Source organism: Silene latifolia, chromosome 11, assembly GCF_048544455.1.
Source record: "Silene latifolia isolate original U9 population chromosome 11, ASM4854445v1, whole genome shotgun sequence".
In the NCBI taxonomy this organism is placed as follows: domain Eukaryota; kingdom Viridiplantae; phylum Streptophyta; class Magnoliopsida; order Caryophyllales; family Caryophyllaceae; genus Silene; species Silene latifolia.
Window position 1 is genome coordinate 1,901,246 of NC_133536.1, and position 14,794 is coordinate 1,916,039.

Genomic DNA, 14,794 nt, shown 5'->3' on the forward strand with positions numbered 1-14,794 from the left:
TAGTTTAAAATGAACGCTAAAACGATAAATAGTTTCGTTAAGAACTACAAAACGATAAAAATTAAAAAAATTCCTAGCTACTTATTTATTAGGTCAAAATATTGCATGTGTGTTGTGTCTTGTTGTTATTGTGCATAAACAAAACTGAGAGTATTTCGTTGTATGTTTGTTGTTAATTATATTTTGTTGTTTGCTAATTATCTTGTGCGTGTATTATTTCTACTTCTTGTTATTGTTCATGAATAAAACTCGAAGTATGGTTGTTTGTTGTTATGCAAATCTTGCTTTTATGTTGTCCAACGTATTTATTAGGTATAAGAATACATTGGGAGTAGGTCTTCTGAGAGACGGTCTCTTAATAAGCTTTATTAAGAGACCATTGTACAATTTTAGAAAAAAGTGGTACTAAATGTAATAAAATAGGTACAAATCATGGTTAATGATAAAATTGGTACATTTATTATGTAAATAGGTACAAAATTACTATGTTACGATCAACAACAAAAGGGTACGAAATACAAATAAAAAGGTACGAAAGATTGATCTCTCAATAACTTAGTGAGAGACCGTCTCTCCCAAGTTTTAGCGTTACTTAAAATAAGTGCATTTGATCAAATGAGTCAAATGTCATCTGTATAAGGTACTATTTTTACGGCTGAAAAAAAAAACTTATTTATTAGGTCAAAACATTATTTGAAATGGCCTAATAACTAACATACGTCTAATACTTACTCATTCTTTCCACTTATTTATTTACCAATTTGTTTTTTTCATAAGATAAATCGAATTTTTTCAATTAAATCACGAAAAAGTCCAACTAGAAGCTTTAATATTTCATCGTTTGTTACTTTTTATAGTAGCTTACTTGTGCTCGAAATTTTTAAATAGGGAAGGGACAATGTTATTAAATGAGACATGTAGGCCCTGTCGTCCTAGATATTTCATAAATTCTCATTTGCGACGGTATTATTCTGTCACAAGCTTGTCTCCTCTCACAAGGAACAAGTGAAAGGGCAGGGATGAGGAGAACGCTAAGTTAAAGAAGTTAACTGGATTTATTAAATAAACTTAAATTATTAAATTAGACGTGCATAGCCCACATTAGTAGACACTAGAGCTGATCATTTGGCCCAGGCCTGCTAGCCCGACCCGGCCGAGCCCGATTTTTTCCTGGGCTTGGGCCTCGATTTTAGGCCCGAAAAGCCCACGGCCCGATTCAATAAAATAGGGCCGGGTTTGGCCCGCCTTTACGGCCCGAATTTTGGCCCGGCCCGGCCCGAACGTATGCAAAATTTACGAATATGTACAATTTAAGAATGTTAATAAGCAGTTAGTAAAATAATTAACCAATCAATTGTTGTATTGTAAATAAGCCGTAGTCACTTGTTTACATGTATTAATTTTATAAGGCTTAGTATTTTCTTTTACCAGTATTTATATTCTAAAAAATGAGCTAATGATTTTGTATCACACTAGTGCCGATAAATTGTTTACCATTATCGGCGTGCTAAGTCAATGTTTTTGAGACTAAAGAACAACAAATATCAAATCAATTACAATACTACAACATACAACGAGCACCACACTAAAATATATTATTACACTACTAAAAATTATGCATTTAGCTTGTCTGAGTCACCTCAAGCAATAGGTTCATAAAAGTTTACATTAGGTTACTACTTCTTAATTAACAATACTCGAAAAAATCACATAATTCTAAACGAAAATTTTGATAACAAATGCACAAAGTATTCTAAACTTATTTCAAGAGGAAAAATATTTAGCCCGAATTGGCCCGAATCGGCCCGAAGCCCGCTTTAAGCCCGCATGGGCTGGGTTTGGGTCGATAAAATAGGCCCGCACTTGTAGCCCGACCCGACCCGGCCCGCACACTTGGGCTTAATTTAATGCATGGGCCCGGCCCAAATCCGGCCCGGCCCGACCCATGATCACCTCTAGTAGACACTAGTTTACTTGCCCGTGCGTTGCACGGATACTAAAATAATGTATGATAAATTTCACAATAAAATGGAATATAGACATATAGTACATCGTTCATGTCTAAGATTTTATGTATGCCGTATGACCAACAAATAATTTCTGATAACATAATATTGACATAAGAATAAAAGTGTGTTTTTTTAGGAAAATAAAACAAATATGAAGTTTATATATATGATACTTGGACTGATAGTTTTTGGATTTTGTTCATTAATACTTGTTTGTTTTTCAATTGGTCAAGGAAAACAATAATATCTACTCTGCATAATGAACTCAATGATGCAACAAATCTCCTTTTTTCGAATAACAACCATACTTTAATCATTGTTAAATCAAATTGTAATTATGTAAAAACATTTAGAAGTAGTTACAATGTTATATCTCCCGGTCAAACTATAAAAGTACGTTTGAATGTGAACCAAATTCCGACACAATACTACATGGCTAGGGCTGCTTATGACCCCCCCCCCCCCCCCCTCTCTCTTTCTCTATAGCAATAGCCTTGGCCCCATATTCTAATTTGAAACAAAATCTTTCACGCAGACCCCTATTTTTCTTCCCTATTTATACACATGATCTAAAACAATCTCATCCCTTGAAAGATCGATCCTTATCTCCGAAACATATCTCAAATTTATCCAACCAAGTGAAAAACTAAACCCCTACTTCTAGAAAAATCCACCATCCAATGGAAACTAACCCTTGCTCTCGACAATGTTATTTTTTTAGGAAAATAAAACCAATATAAAGTTTATATATGTGATACTTGGTACTGAGAGTTTTTAGATTTTGTTCATTAATACATGTTTGTTTTTCAATTGGTCAAGGAAAACAATAATATTTACTTTGCACAATCAACTCAATAATGGAACAAATCTCCTTCTTTACTATAAAAATCATAATTTAATCATTATTGGGTCAAATGGTAGTTACGTAAAAACATTTACAGGTAGTTAAATGTCATATCTTCCGATCAAACTATAGACGTGCCTTTAAATGTGAACCAAATTCCAACGCAATACTACATGGCTGAGGCTGCTTATGACACCCCCTTATAACAATAGTCTTGCCCTTCATCTTCCCATTTAAAACAAAATCCTTCACCCAGACCCCTATTTTTCTTCCCTATTTACACACATTATCTAAAACAATCTCATCGCTTAAAAGATCGATCCTTATCTTCGAAACTTCTCTCAAATTTATCCAACCAGGTGAAAAACTAAACCCCTCCTTTTAAAAAAAATCCACAATCCAATGGAAACTAACCCTTGCTCTTGACAATGTTGTTAGAATTAAGATTTTACTTTAATTTGGATTGATGGGGTCAAGATTATTTTTATCAGTATGATCTTTTGAGGTTTCTTGTTATTATTCATGTTACATATATGTTTTAATGCAAGCGATATTTTGCTGATAAATAATCTTATTTATTATCACTATCCTCGGTAAACTCATCACCCTCCATAAATGCACCATCCCTCCATCCCACTAATTTACCCGCAAAATAAAACATCAGCCACTGTGATTAGTTCTTACTACTTGAAATAACCTCCAATCCACTACTACTATCACTACCTTTCTGCCACGTTTTACATCTAAGAAGTCATAAATCACATTCACCTCCACGAAACACCAATCTTTACTCTAGATGATATGGATCCCCGTCTCCCTTATCAAAGTCAATTTATTTCTCCTTCAACAAAGAAAAATTTAAGAAGCAATCTTCCCTCTTATCTTTCTCTCTCTTTCCCTTCTTAGTCTTTTTCTCGTCCCCTCCCCTTCCTCTATTCCAGATACTCAAACAAAGTGTTTGGGTACTATATTTGTAAACTGAATAAGTATGAATATTATATATATGCACGAACTTTGCTATTTATTTCATTTTGCATAAATAAATCTTACCACCTCCATCTCATTTTTATTGTGCTTTTTTCTTTAAATTTTATTATCTCGTAATTATTATCTCCTTTCTCGATCTAGTAAGGAAAAACTTTAGTCAACCAACTCGTCGCAATTAACCTCGTTCCCACTCAAAACAACCTTTAGCCCACTACATAATCCCTTCGGTTCACACATAAAACGGTCTAAAATGCAAAGCTTTCATCACTCTCTTGAAAAGTCCATCTAACTCAGAAAACTAATTGCTACTTTCTGAATGTCATCATTTTTACATCCCGTAAAAATTAAGTTGAACATGACAAAAAAAAATGCAGAAACTTAGGTTTTATTTGATAACCAGGATTGGACATTTTTATTAGCATTTTGAGAGTTTTTACACTATTTAAATAACAAATGTGCTATTTTGAGTATTGATCATCGACATATTGAAATAGTAGATTGCGGTGTAATTTCCTATTTTACATTATGATATTTAATTAGTATATTATAGGAAAATAAAAATTGAGTTTTTTTTTATCTCTAAAGAAATTAAAGATCAAACTTTATCATATTTATAACTAATGTTATTCACTTAAAATATATAAATTTAAGCAAGTTCAAATAAGATAGCTAAAAGTTATAAATCACAAATCATACGAAGCAGTATAATCATTTTTTTTATTAGTATGATATAAAAGTCATAAACTTCAAGAGAATATTAATGAGGTAGAGAACTATAGAAGAGTTGGCAAGTACGTGACCTCCTTTTAGGTTTAAATTTTTTCTTTTATTTTTGTATTTTTGTCTAAAGGTGGTTAAAGCATCGTATTAACTATTACGCATGACGAATATGTCTCCCCCTTCCCCAATTTGTATATCTCCCTAAATTATAGTGATGATGTGCTCAATTTACACACACAAAAAAAAAAATTATAGCATCAACAATAATTATTTTGCTCCATATAATTGAATAGTACCGTTTTTTTATGCATGTAAATTTGTCAGAAGAAAAGCTTGAGAGAGACGGTCTTCACTATGTTAGGGAAAAACTACTCTTACCCTTTTATGTGTTTTTCATGACTTTTTTTTTAATGTTGATTGTTGCTTGAATTGAATCTTAACCTTATACATATTTCTATAATAAGTGTATCTAATTTACCTTCAGGTCTCATTCAAATCTATTTTATTACTCGTGGTACCATTTTTACTTTAAATTGTAAAACAATCGCACAATAAAGTTTTTCAAACCATTTACTCATTTGTCATAATATGATATTTCGATTCGCAAATTAGCAGCAACTTTATTTATCTTTTAATACTCCTTGAAAAATAGATATCAAACTTTGTACTTATCAATAATTTGTGAATATCGTCTTATTTAAATTTTGATTAATATACTTTTATATAATGACAAATGAATGTGAATAATATAATAATAAATTATCAATAGAAGTTGAAGTGTATTGTGAGGGAAATAACTTTAAAATTAGTAGGAGAAATACTTCTGACATTTGAAAAATAAACTTCGTATTATGTATAATTAAATATGACATTAGCAATAACAAAAGACGTAGGGGCATATTTCAGCGCTCATTTTACTCTTTACATGAGTAAATTCCATGTAGTACGTATTATGCATGCACATTTGTCACAACCCAGTTCGACATATGGCCTTTTAGCCGAGAAAAAAGATTACGCATCTAAGGTAATACCTCAGACCTTGTAGTTTTTGAGCATATACACATTTTTTCTGAGCATATTACCATTTATAAATATAGTTTTTGAGCAATATTATATTTTTTTAGTGTAATGTTTTAGTAAATGTGCTCAAAAACTTTATACTAAAGCAGAACTCAAAAACTTTAAAATAAAACTCTGAAAATAAGCAATAAGAGGTACTACCTCAGATATATAGTCTATGAACTGCCTTTTAGCCTCATAATACCTCATTTTTTTTAATTAGAAGTTGTTATAAAATTGGATATTATAAATATATCAAAGGGTTTTTTTCCTTCTAATTTAATAAAAAGTCAACAAATACTAATGAATAATTTTTTAATATTAATAAATTATAGATAATTAATTTATTTTCTATTTCTAATAATAAAATTATAAAATAATTAATTGATTCTCATTTCTAATAGGGAAATCATATTCCTAATTATAATAGAAAAGTTTGAAATAATTATTATCTCCTAATTTTAATAGTATAATTAGGAAAAAAAAGCCTTAATAAATTGTTAATTTATTTCCTATTTCTAATAGGAAAATTCTAATAGGAAAATTATATTCCTAATTATAATAGAAAATTGTAAATAATTAATTATCTCCTAATTCTAATGCTGATAGTATAATTAGAAAAAAAAGGCATCCTATTTCTAATAGGAAAATTCTAATAGGAAAATTATATTCCTAATTATAATAGAAAAATTGTAAATAATTAATTATCTCCTAATTCTAATGCTAATAGTATAATTAGAAAATAAAAAGCCTCATTTAGTTATATACTAGATTTAATGCCCGTGCGATGCACGGGCCACTTGTAATATTCTATCTCTTAAACTACGTACCGTTGAACGTCAAGTTTTAAAATAACTACTATTAATGTCAACTCCAATCTACAAAGAAGTTTGATGTGAATTCCAATTGTTTACCTTTTATTAATTTATTTTCTATGAGGGATATTTTTAATTAAGTTAGTGCTAAATTTTGAGGTGGTTAAAGTAAAACTTCATAGTGAGTTGCATTTAGGTTATTCGGGTTCGTGGTTTTGTTTTATGACCCTTGTTTTTTTTTTGCTTTTTATTGAATATATTATATATGCCTTTTTCTTCTTTGTTTTAGCAGTTAATTTAATATTTAATTTTCAACTTATTATCTAATTCGATGTTTTCTTTGAATAGTTAAACTAATGCCTTGTCTCTTACCCCTTTCACGTGAGCTCTTATTTTTTTTTAAGAGTTTTTCTAGTGTTTGACCCTCATATATACAAATTTTAGAGTACTCCATAAATTACTGGAAATCCTCTTATAATAAAAGCATGTCACAAATATATCTTATATCCTACTATTTGTGAAATTAAATTTATATATTAGCATCACAACTTTTGATACGATGATATAAAGAATAATCATGATAAAATATTTTTTTATAAAATGAGAAGAATATATTATCTATCACACAAATTCGAGCTGTTCATGATCTTTTCGAGCAAACATATTATTGTATGAAACGGTCAGATCATACACTCTAAAACAGTTACTTTATATAAAAACACTCATATATTAAAACAATAAAACTACACACATGTATGTTTCTTCAAGGATGCGATACTACTATATACTTCGTATCTAATAGGCTTAATCAATTCAAGTCAGTCGTATATACTTTTTTCTTTTCTAGTTGAAGGAACATAGTCAAACGGTAAACACTCAAATTCCTTAAAAAAAGGAATAAACACCCAAATTTGCTTCATAAATTACATTTGTATTTCTATTACCTTTACAAATTACAATTGCTCATGCTCAAATATTTAATTATTTTTAATAAATAAATAATTGTCTATACAGATAGAAAAGTCTAAGAGCAACATAAGACGCCGGAGAAACTAAAAAACCCTTAAAAGTTCAAACCGGCTCCTAATCAGATATGAAGAATCAGATAACAGAATATGTTGTAAATTTGTAAAACATACTCCCTCCGGTTCATTTTTTTTCATTTTTATTAATTTGTGAAGAGTGTTAATTTTAATCAAATATGAAGAAACAGATAAATCGGAGGAACTATATGTATTTTAGTATATGGCTATATGCATTAATGCATGCAAATAGAAGTCTTATAAAAGATCGATGACTTGATAAGACTTTTATGTCTTTAGTCCACCTCTCACTTTTGTCGACATTAAGCGTTGCTTCCCTGAACAAAAGACGATACGTTAATGATATTAAACGGTTTCATTGTAAATAAGATTATATACATAACATGGTATATTCTTACGTGTATTTTATTTACTTTCTATCTTTTAATTAGAAAATAACAGCTTGTTAGACTTAATTTAGTTCTGAAACCCTTCAAAAATAAGATTACCAAGTGTGATAAGAAGGCATAATGACTTACATGACAACATTATGTAAATGACGTGCTTGCTCCTATGTAAATATATGAAGCCATGCATACATGATAAAGAGATTACCATACGTTGATGTGAATATCATCAATTACATCGATTATGCCAAAAAAACTCGAAATATCGATGACATGGCCGTCTTGAAAAGGTTCGAGAAATTAATAATATACCTGTACGTCAAACGAAAAATATATCATAAAATATTAGTCAAGAAAAAAAGCTTAAACAAATTGAATACAAAGATAACTTAACTCTAATATAAAGTTATGTTTAACAATGTAATTATGCAAATAAAAAGTAATAGACGATGAATACAAAAGATGTGCTAAAGAGGTAGAGGGTCATAGGTGAGGCGAGTAGGAACAATAATAAAGCATATATATATGGACTTATTTGTCATAGAGAGTTTCCTTTCTTAATCAAATTGTATTTAACCACGGATCTTAGGAGGCTACAACTTCCATACTAAAGTAAAGATCCAATTTTCTTTTTAATTGGTTTGATTATTTTAATCTTACAATATTATACTCGTATTATACAAAGTAGGCAGTAGTAGTTCAATGGAATTCATATATTTAATTCGGATTTATGATTTATGATAATGCATTTTAGCTAGGTAGTTTGTAAAACCCTTTCAAAAAAAAATCTTTATTAATATAGATAAATATAGATAGATAGATATATTATATATTATACTTCTAATTCTAATCAATTATGTCTACAACTTTATGATAGAATTTTATTAGCTTAGTATTATCTCCAAATATACTTTTAGTTCTAATCAATTACGTCAACAACTTTATGATAGAATTTTATTAGCTTAGTATATTTATAATTGTTTTAGGTAGTTTCAAAAGGTTGGAGTCTCTCTCGTCGCTCGAAAAAAGCTTCCTTTATTAATATAGATAGATAGATAGATAGATATTGATTACCATATTAGTACCAAACGAATTAGTTAATTGCAAGTTGTAACCTGGCGTATTTACACATTGTCTGAAGGAATAATCGATGAGATATATTAGAATGAAAGAACATAGCCCACATTATATTAGAATGAAAGAACATAATCACTGACACGAAAATTGAACCAGACAAACGGGTTAGTCCGTCGGGCTAGTTTGGGCTTCTGGTCTGTTTCAAGTATGTAAATTGCTCCGATTCATTTTTGGTCGGGGATTTTCGGGATTTTTTTGGTTAATTGGAGTTACTTAGCAAACTAACTGGGGAATTAATGTCCGTTTTAAATTATTTTGCCCATTCACATCATCACTTTTTATTTATTTTTTATTTTTTTATACAAAACCACTAAGAAACCTAGCGGCTTCACCTTTTTTTTAATAGAGAATAGGCCAATGCATCATCTGCTGGTATCCAATTACGGGTGTGAAAATTAAGTAAAGCCGCTAGGTTTCTTAACGGTTTCGTATAAAAACTGGTGACGTTGACCCATTGGACAAAATAGTTTCAAACGGACACTAATTCCCCAATTAGTTTCCTAAAAAACCTCTATTATCCAAAAAATTCCATTTTCAGATACAACTATTGTTTCCATATGTAATGGCTACAACTACGATTGTAAAGTTTGATGAACCTTAGGGGTCGTTTGGTTCACTATGGGAAGATAGAATTTCCGGGAAGAGGAAATTCATATGAACTTAAAAATCATGTGAATTGTATAAATCTTGTTTGGCTAGATGTCGGAACTTAATTCAAGTGGGAATTCCCACTTACCTAGGGGGGGCTAGATAAGTGACTTCCTACATCATATAGGAATTGAAGTAACCAAACAACTCCTTAGAAGACGGTTAGGTTAGGTCAAAACTCGCATTTGAATCCATTTAAAAATTAAACTAAATGATGTCCACGAAAACACATCAATTTTGGCAATGATAAATGTTCCCATCTTTCATCAGTTTCTTCCGAAAAACCATAAGATCGCCCATCCATAACAGTCGAGAGAGACGATTACAAAAACCGAGTTTTTCATCCTACCATGTATATATCAAGTCGACAGTTATATGTCTACTACTTACTACAACTATGTCAATTTACCATGATGTATGCAAATGTACTAAACACTCCTTTCTATTTTCAGCAAAATGCATCTCAGCTCAAGGGACATAAACATTGGTCTCACTCGGACTACTTGAAGCCGCAACATTTCCAGTGTTGGATTGAACATTGTCCTTCGACTTCCCCTTTCCAAAAGGTTTGTCTTCGGTTGAGACGACAGCAGTGAGTCTACCCATCTGGTTTTGCAAATCAAGAAGGGGATCATTACTTGCTTTCATCTTCGGGCTTTTCTTCTCCTCGGCTACCTTTACCTTCGGACTCTTCTTCTCCGTGGTGGCCTTAAGTTCTAGTCGATATAATGCATAAGCATCACAATTGTCAACCTCGTACTCGTACAAATGCCAATCAAAGTTCTTTTGTGGTTGTGGGTCTGCATAGTAGGATCTCTTTCGACCACCATATTCAGTCAGAGGAAGCTTCCTAGACTCGTGCCAACCACGCCCTTCGTGATCAGGTAATGACCTCTGCTTTCTGTTTCCAGTTTCAAATGCTCTTCGAGGTTTATCGAAAAATAACCATTCCCTGATCTTTTCGCCTTCTAAAATTGTAATATCAAATAGCTCTGCAGGTCAAATAAAACCGGATAAGTCAACAGAATTTGGTGATTAGTAACAAATAACATTTCCGATAGTCTCCAAAGACAGTGTACTCATGTCCTAAAATGAGGATACCGACACATGAAAACATTTTAAGAACACAATCCGAGGTGAAGCGGTATATATATAGTTTTAAAGTGAAAATGAGATGTATTTGAGACGGACACATGAAAACGCTTGAAATCATTAAAAACAAGACTAAGAAGCGGTAAGTGCAGGGAACGTATGAGTATGCGACCAAAAAAGCAAAGTGTCGAAATAGCATAGGTATCAAAAGGTGTGTAGCAGGGAGTAGGGCAGAAACAATCAGGGAAACAATGCTTACCAGGAGCATTCCATGGAGATTTGGTTGAGGCCGCGCCAGGACATTCAGGGATGCCGACATCTTTTCCCTCTATTTTTGACCTAAGAGCCAAAATCAAAGGACCGTCCTTCAAACCAATGCCACCGGGCCTCAAAACAGGACCAGTCCCAGGAGGGCATTCCTTTTTAGCTAACTCGGCGTGAAAAGAACTGCAGTAGTTATTACACAACTCGGATCCTTGAGCTGGCCTTGCACAATCCCATAAAGCACATTTCGGTCCCAAGAAAGCAGATGGTTGAAGATTGACATTTGGCAACACATCGGAGAAATCTGAAACATCCAATCCCCATTGCCCAATATCACTAGGACTCAGAAACACCTCATTTTCAAAGTTTTGATGTACATTCGAGTTCAAATAATCCAATTGATTACTAATATTCGGGCTATTCAAACCAGAGGCGCCAAAGTCATTAACAACAGTACGTTGCACATTAGGAGTACTATTGCAATGCTCAAAACCTTGAAACTCATGTTGTAGTGAGTGATTCCCAAAATCTTGAAATTCATGCTGCTGTGGCACATGATTCGTAAAACCTTGAAAATCATGTTGCTGTGGCATATGACTAGTAACATGATTTTGGAAGTTTTGAAATTCATGTTGCTGCGGAGTATGTTTCATATAGAATTCCTGTGAACATGAAACAATAACAGACCTTTTTAATATATTGCACATAAACATTTCGATTGATAAAAAGCTACTCCGTACAAAACTGCACTGAGTTGAACATTGAACAAATTATGTTGACTTGACCTTAACCCCTATACACTCGTATTAATTACATTAGGTGTATCTCCAAGTATGTGTTCAGATTTTCAAATGACACAAAATCTTTTTGTTCTGGTGCTGGAGTTAAATTTGTCGTGCTAGCAAAATACCTTTTGAGGAGCTGAAGTCACCGCTACACAAAATTGAAATTACAGGGCCTAAGTATTGGTATTAAATATCACCTATGACAACTGCATCATGATTGAATAATCTAAGGTTTAAAGATCACTACAGTAGCATTTATGACGCAACGACCAAATCCAAGATCGGCAAGATGAGGTCGCGACGACCAATTATGAGATCAAGTATTAAACCGAGATATAATGACGTGTTTACTAGAGACAAAAATAGGGGTATTTATGAAAAGCGTTCATAAAATCACACAGCAATTCTTTGCACATCCTTGGCTAATCAAAATATGAAACACAACATGAGAAGAGTAAGAGTTGAGAGTCAAGTATATAAACAGTCACTTATTTTTGATAACTTTGAAGAGTTGACCAAATTAATCGGAACTTTGACAGGAATATTAAGCCTTTGTTCAGATAAGACTGGAGGGATTGGGAGGGAAGGGAATGGGAGGAGGAATAAAGGGAGGGAGCTCTCCTTCCAAGTCGAGTAAATCAGTCACTTATTTTTGCAAACAAGTTTTAACCATCCTTTGTGGCTTAGAGAAATCACAACTTCACACTTAAGATCAAGGAGAAGGAAAGGTATAGAATATGGAATTGACCTCTTTATCTCCTGCACAATGTGTCACTCCAAGTTCATTCCCGTTTCCAGGACTCATAGTTGATGGCCCTGGTAATGGGCTTGTTGCATCGTCTTCGAGATCAAAATATTGCAACATGGAACTAAAGTGTTCAAATGATCCAAGACTTTCTTCCTGTGTATCATATCAAGCATTAGTCTCCAGTCCCTCTACCCTTGTAAGAAAAGCTAGACAAAATAACTAAAAAGAAGGCGAAGTTACAAACACGGAATGAAGAAGCAGGGGTGGGTTCATCAAGCTCGGATTTCCATTCACGAAGTACTTCGATAACTTGCTCTTCAAGCTTAGCAAGATCCCCGCTGCGACTCTCCTTCCTTGCGACCTGAAACTCATTGAACATTGATTGAAGATGCTGAACCCGATTCTTTGCTTGACCCTTTAAGGTCTGATGGGAAGATATTGGAGAGTTCTTCGTCTCCTTGCCCTTCATTGCTGTAAAACTTTAACAGACATAAGCGTTAAACAGTCGTAAATGCTAGAAATACACTTCCTACTTTAAACATTGAGATTTCACACATAAGCGTTAAACAACTATCCTTCGTCATTGAGAAGATTTTAATGCATTGATATCAGAGAATAAGTACACGGCAAGCAGAACTGCCATTATTACGTCAACATCAAATTAAACACAGATTCTGGTTGTTTTTAGAATTATAGATGGGAAGAACAGAAAATTGGACCAAAAAAAGGTATCATTGACATATTTTGTTACTACTTACTACACCAGATAACAACGGATATTACGATAAAAGGAAAAGACATACTCCGTATATGGCATTATGGTATACTCCCGAGTCTCAAGTCCCTAGTAATCTAAACGGCAATAAATTAATGGTTAACTAGCGCAATTTACATCTACTTTTCACCTAAACCGTCATAGATGGTAATGGGGTATGTCACATTAACCGTCACACAGACAATGCAAGTTCCCCAATTCCCATGCCAGAGTGCCAGACACTTGAGAGTCTCCAACGAAACTAACAACCTTTCGTGAAATACCCTAGTGTCAGTGTGTCACATTCGGGTCCCACCAAAGATTTACAGTTATAGCCGAGTTAGACGAACAGAACTCCTAAACCCTACGAGGCCAATCCCTTCTTAGCATAGTATCAGCAAGTTCCACACTTTAAGTAGTAATTAAATTGCTGAAGAAACTCCTACACTCGCTAATTAAATCAAGTGACAATCATTATAATATAAAGCGAAAATAAGGACATGACATGACGTCTACTGCCTCCGTCTCAATCATTTGTTTACCTTTTTTATTCTTTGCGAGTTGAATTATTTTAATCAAACCTAGCACTGTGATAATTGTACCAAACATTATACAAATTTACAACATAATCAAAAATGCAAGTGCACATTCATGAAATAACTTGAAATCAAACAACAATTCAATCAATAAGATGTAAACCCTAACACAATTCATTCAAGAACAGATTTTTATCGATTTATGGACAAAATAACAACAACCCAGATGATAAATTTAAGTAAAGATCAAAATTTTAACACAAAATTAACAAAACAATTGCAGAAAATGTGGGAATTAGGGTAGAATAGAAGTATACCTAAAGCAAAAGGGTTGATGAAAATTGGGATGAAATTAATCAAATTTTTCTGCACTCCAAAGATTTGTTAGTGCATATACGAAGGATAAAACAGGAATTTGTGTGGATTCAATGGTGATCTTGTGTAAATGGCAAGATCAAAATCACTCTCAAGGCAAGGGGAAGTATAATTGGTACTCTTATATACGACTATACGGGTTTGATTAGGTTTACGGTTTTGGTATATTTGGTTAATTTTGTTAATTGTATTTTGAGGTGGTAATCGGGTCACTCTGTCGTTATGGGTTGGGTCAAAGTGGAAAGGGTTATATCGTGTTGTTTGGGTCAACAACGTGTTCAGCTCGGTTACTTTTCATGTCAAGTACTCACGTCATTGTCGGGTGGGTTGTAATAAGGTGGCTAGTCTGGTTTGGCTCAGTTCGAGTTACTAATGGGTCAAATTATTTTATCTTAATTTGATATTAACTTTATGTTAAACCAATTTGTGGATGTATTTATTTTAGTTTAAAGCTTTACAAAAAAAAAAAAGATGAATATCTATTTGACGTATTTGGAAGATTTTAAGCTAATTTGTTATCAGGCCAAAATCAGGTTGAGCCAACACCAAGTCACAGGTTGATTCGGGTTAGTTTAGGTTGAGTTCAAGCTGC

The 14,794-nt window shown here is 32.7% G+C and overlaps 1 protein-coding gene across 2 annotated transcripts; it reads right to left on the bottom strand.

Moving 5' to 3' along the window:
• Positions 1-9,883: 9,883 nt before the first annotated feature.
• LOC141610596 (transcription factor VOZ1-like) lies at positions 9,884-14,298 on the bottom strand. 2 transcript variants are annotated; one of them, XM_074428763.1, is made up of 5 exons: positions 14,145-14,298; positions 12,782-13,016; positions 12,538-12,690; positions 11,000-11,666; positions 9,884-10,640 (listed from the first exon to the last, which is right to left on the bottom strand). In XM_074428763.1, exons 2-5 carry the CDS (start codon positions 13,004-13,006, stop codon positions 10,117-10,119), a joined length of 1,569 nt encoding a protein of 522 aa, XP_074284864.1. In that variant the 5' UTR covers positions 13,007-13,016; positions 14,145-14,298; the 3' UTR covers positions 9,884-10,116. The 2 variants fall into 2 exon arrangements, with proteins under 2 accessions (XP_074284864.1, XP_074284865.1); XM_074428764.1 differs by having other exon boundaries at positions 12,782-13,008; positions 14,145-14,295.
• Positions 14,299-14,794: the final 496 nt, after the last annotated feature.

What these genes read in the sequence shown, in the direction of transcription:
- LOC141610596 (XM_074428763.1), bottom strand. Translation starts at nt 13,006, where the DNA reads ATGAAGGGCAAGGAGACGAAGAACTCTCCAATATCTTCCCATCAGACC. An exon ending in ATTGTGCAGGAGATAAAGAG is followed by an intron (nt 11,667 to 12,537) that starts GTCAATTCCATA and finishes TCATGTTCACAG; the next exon opens with GAATTCTATATGAAACATAC. An exon ending in ATCTCCATGGAATGCTCCTG is followed by an intron (nt 10,641 to 10,999) that starts GTAAGCATTGTT and finishes TTTGACCTGCAG; the next exon opens with AGCTATTTGATATTACAATT.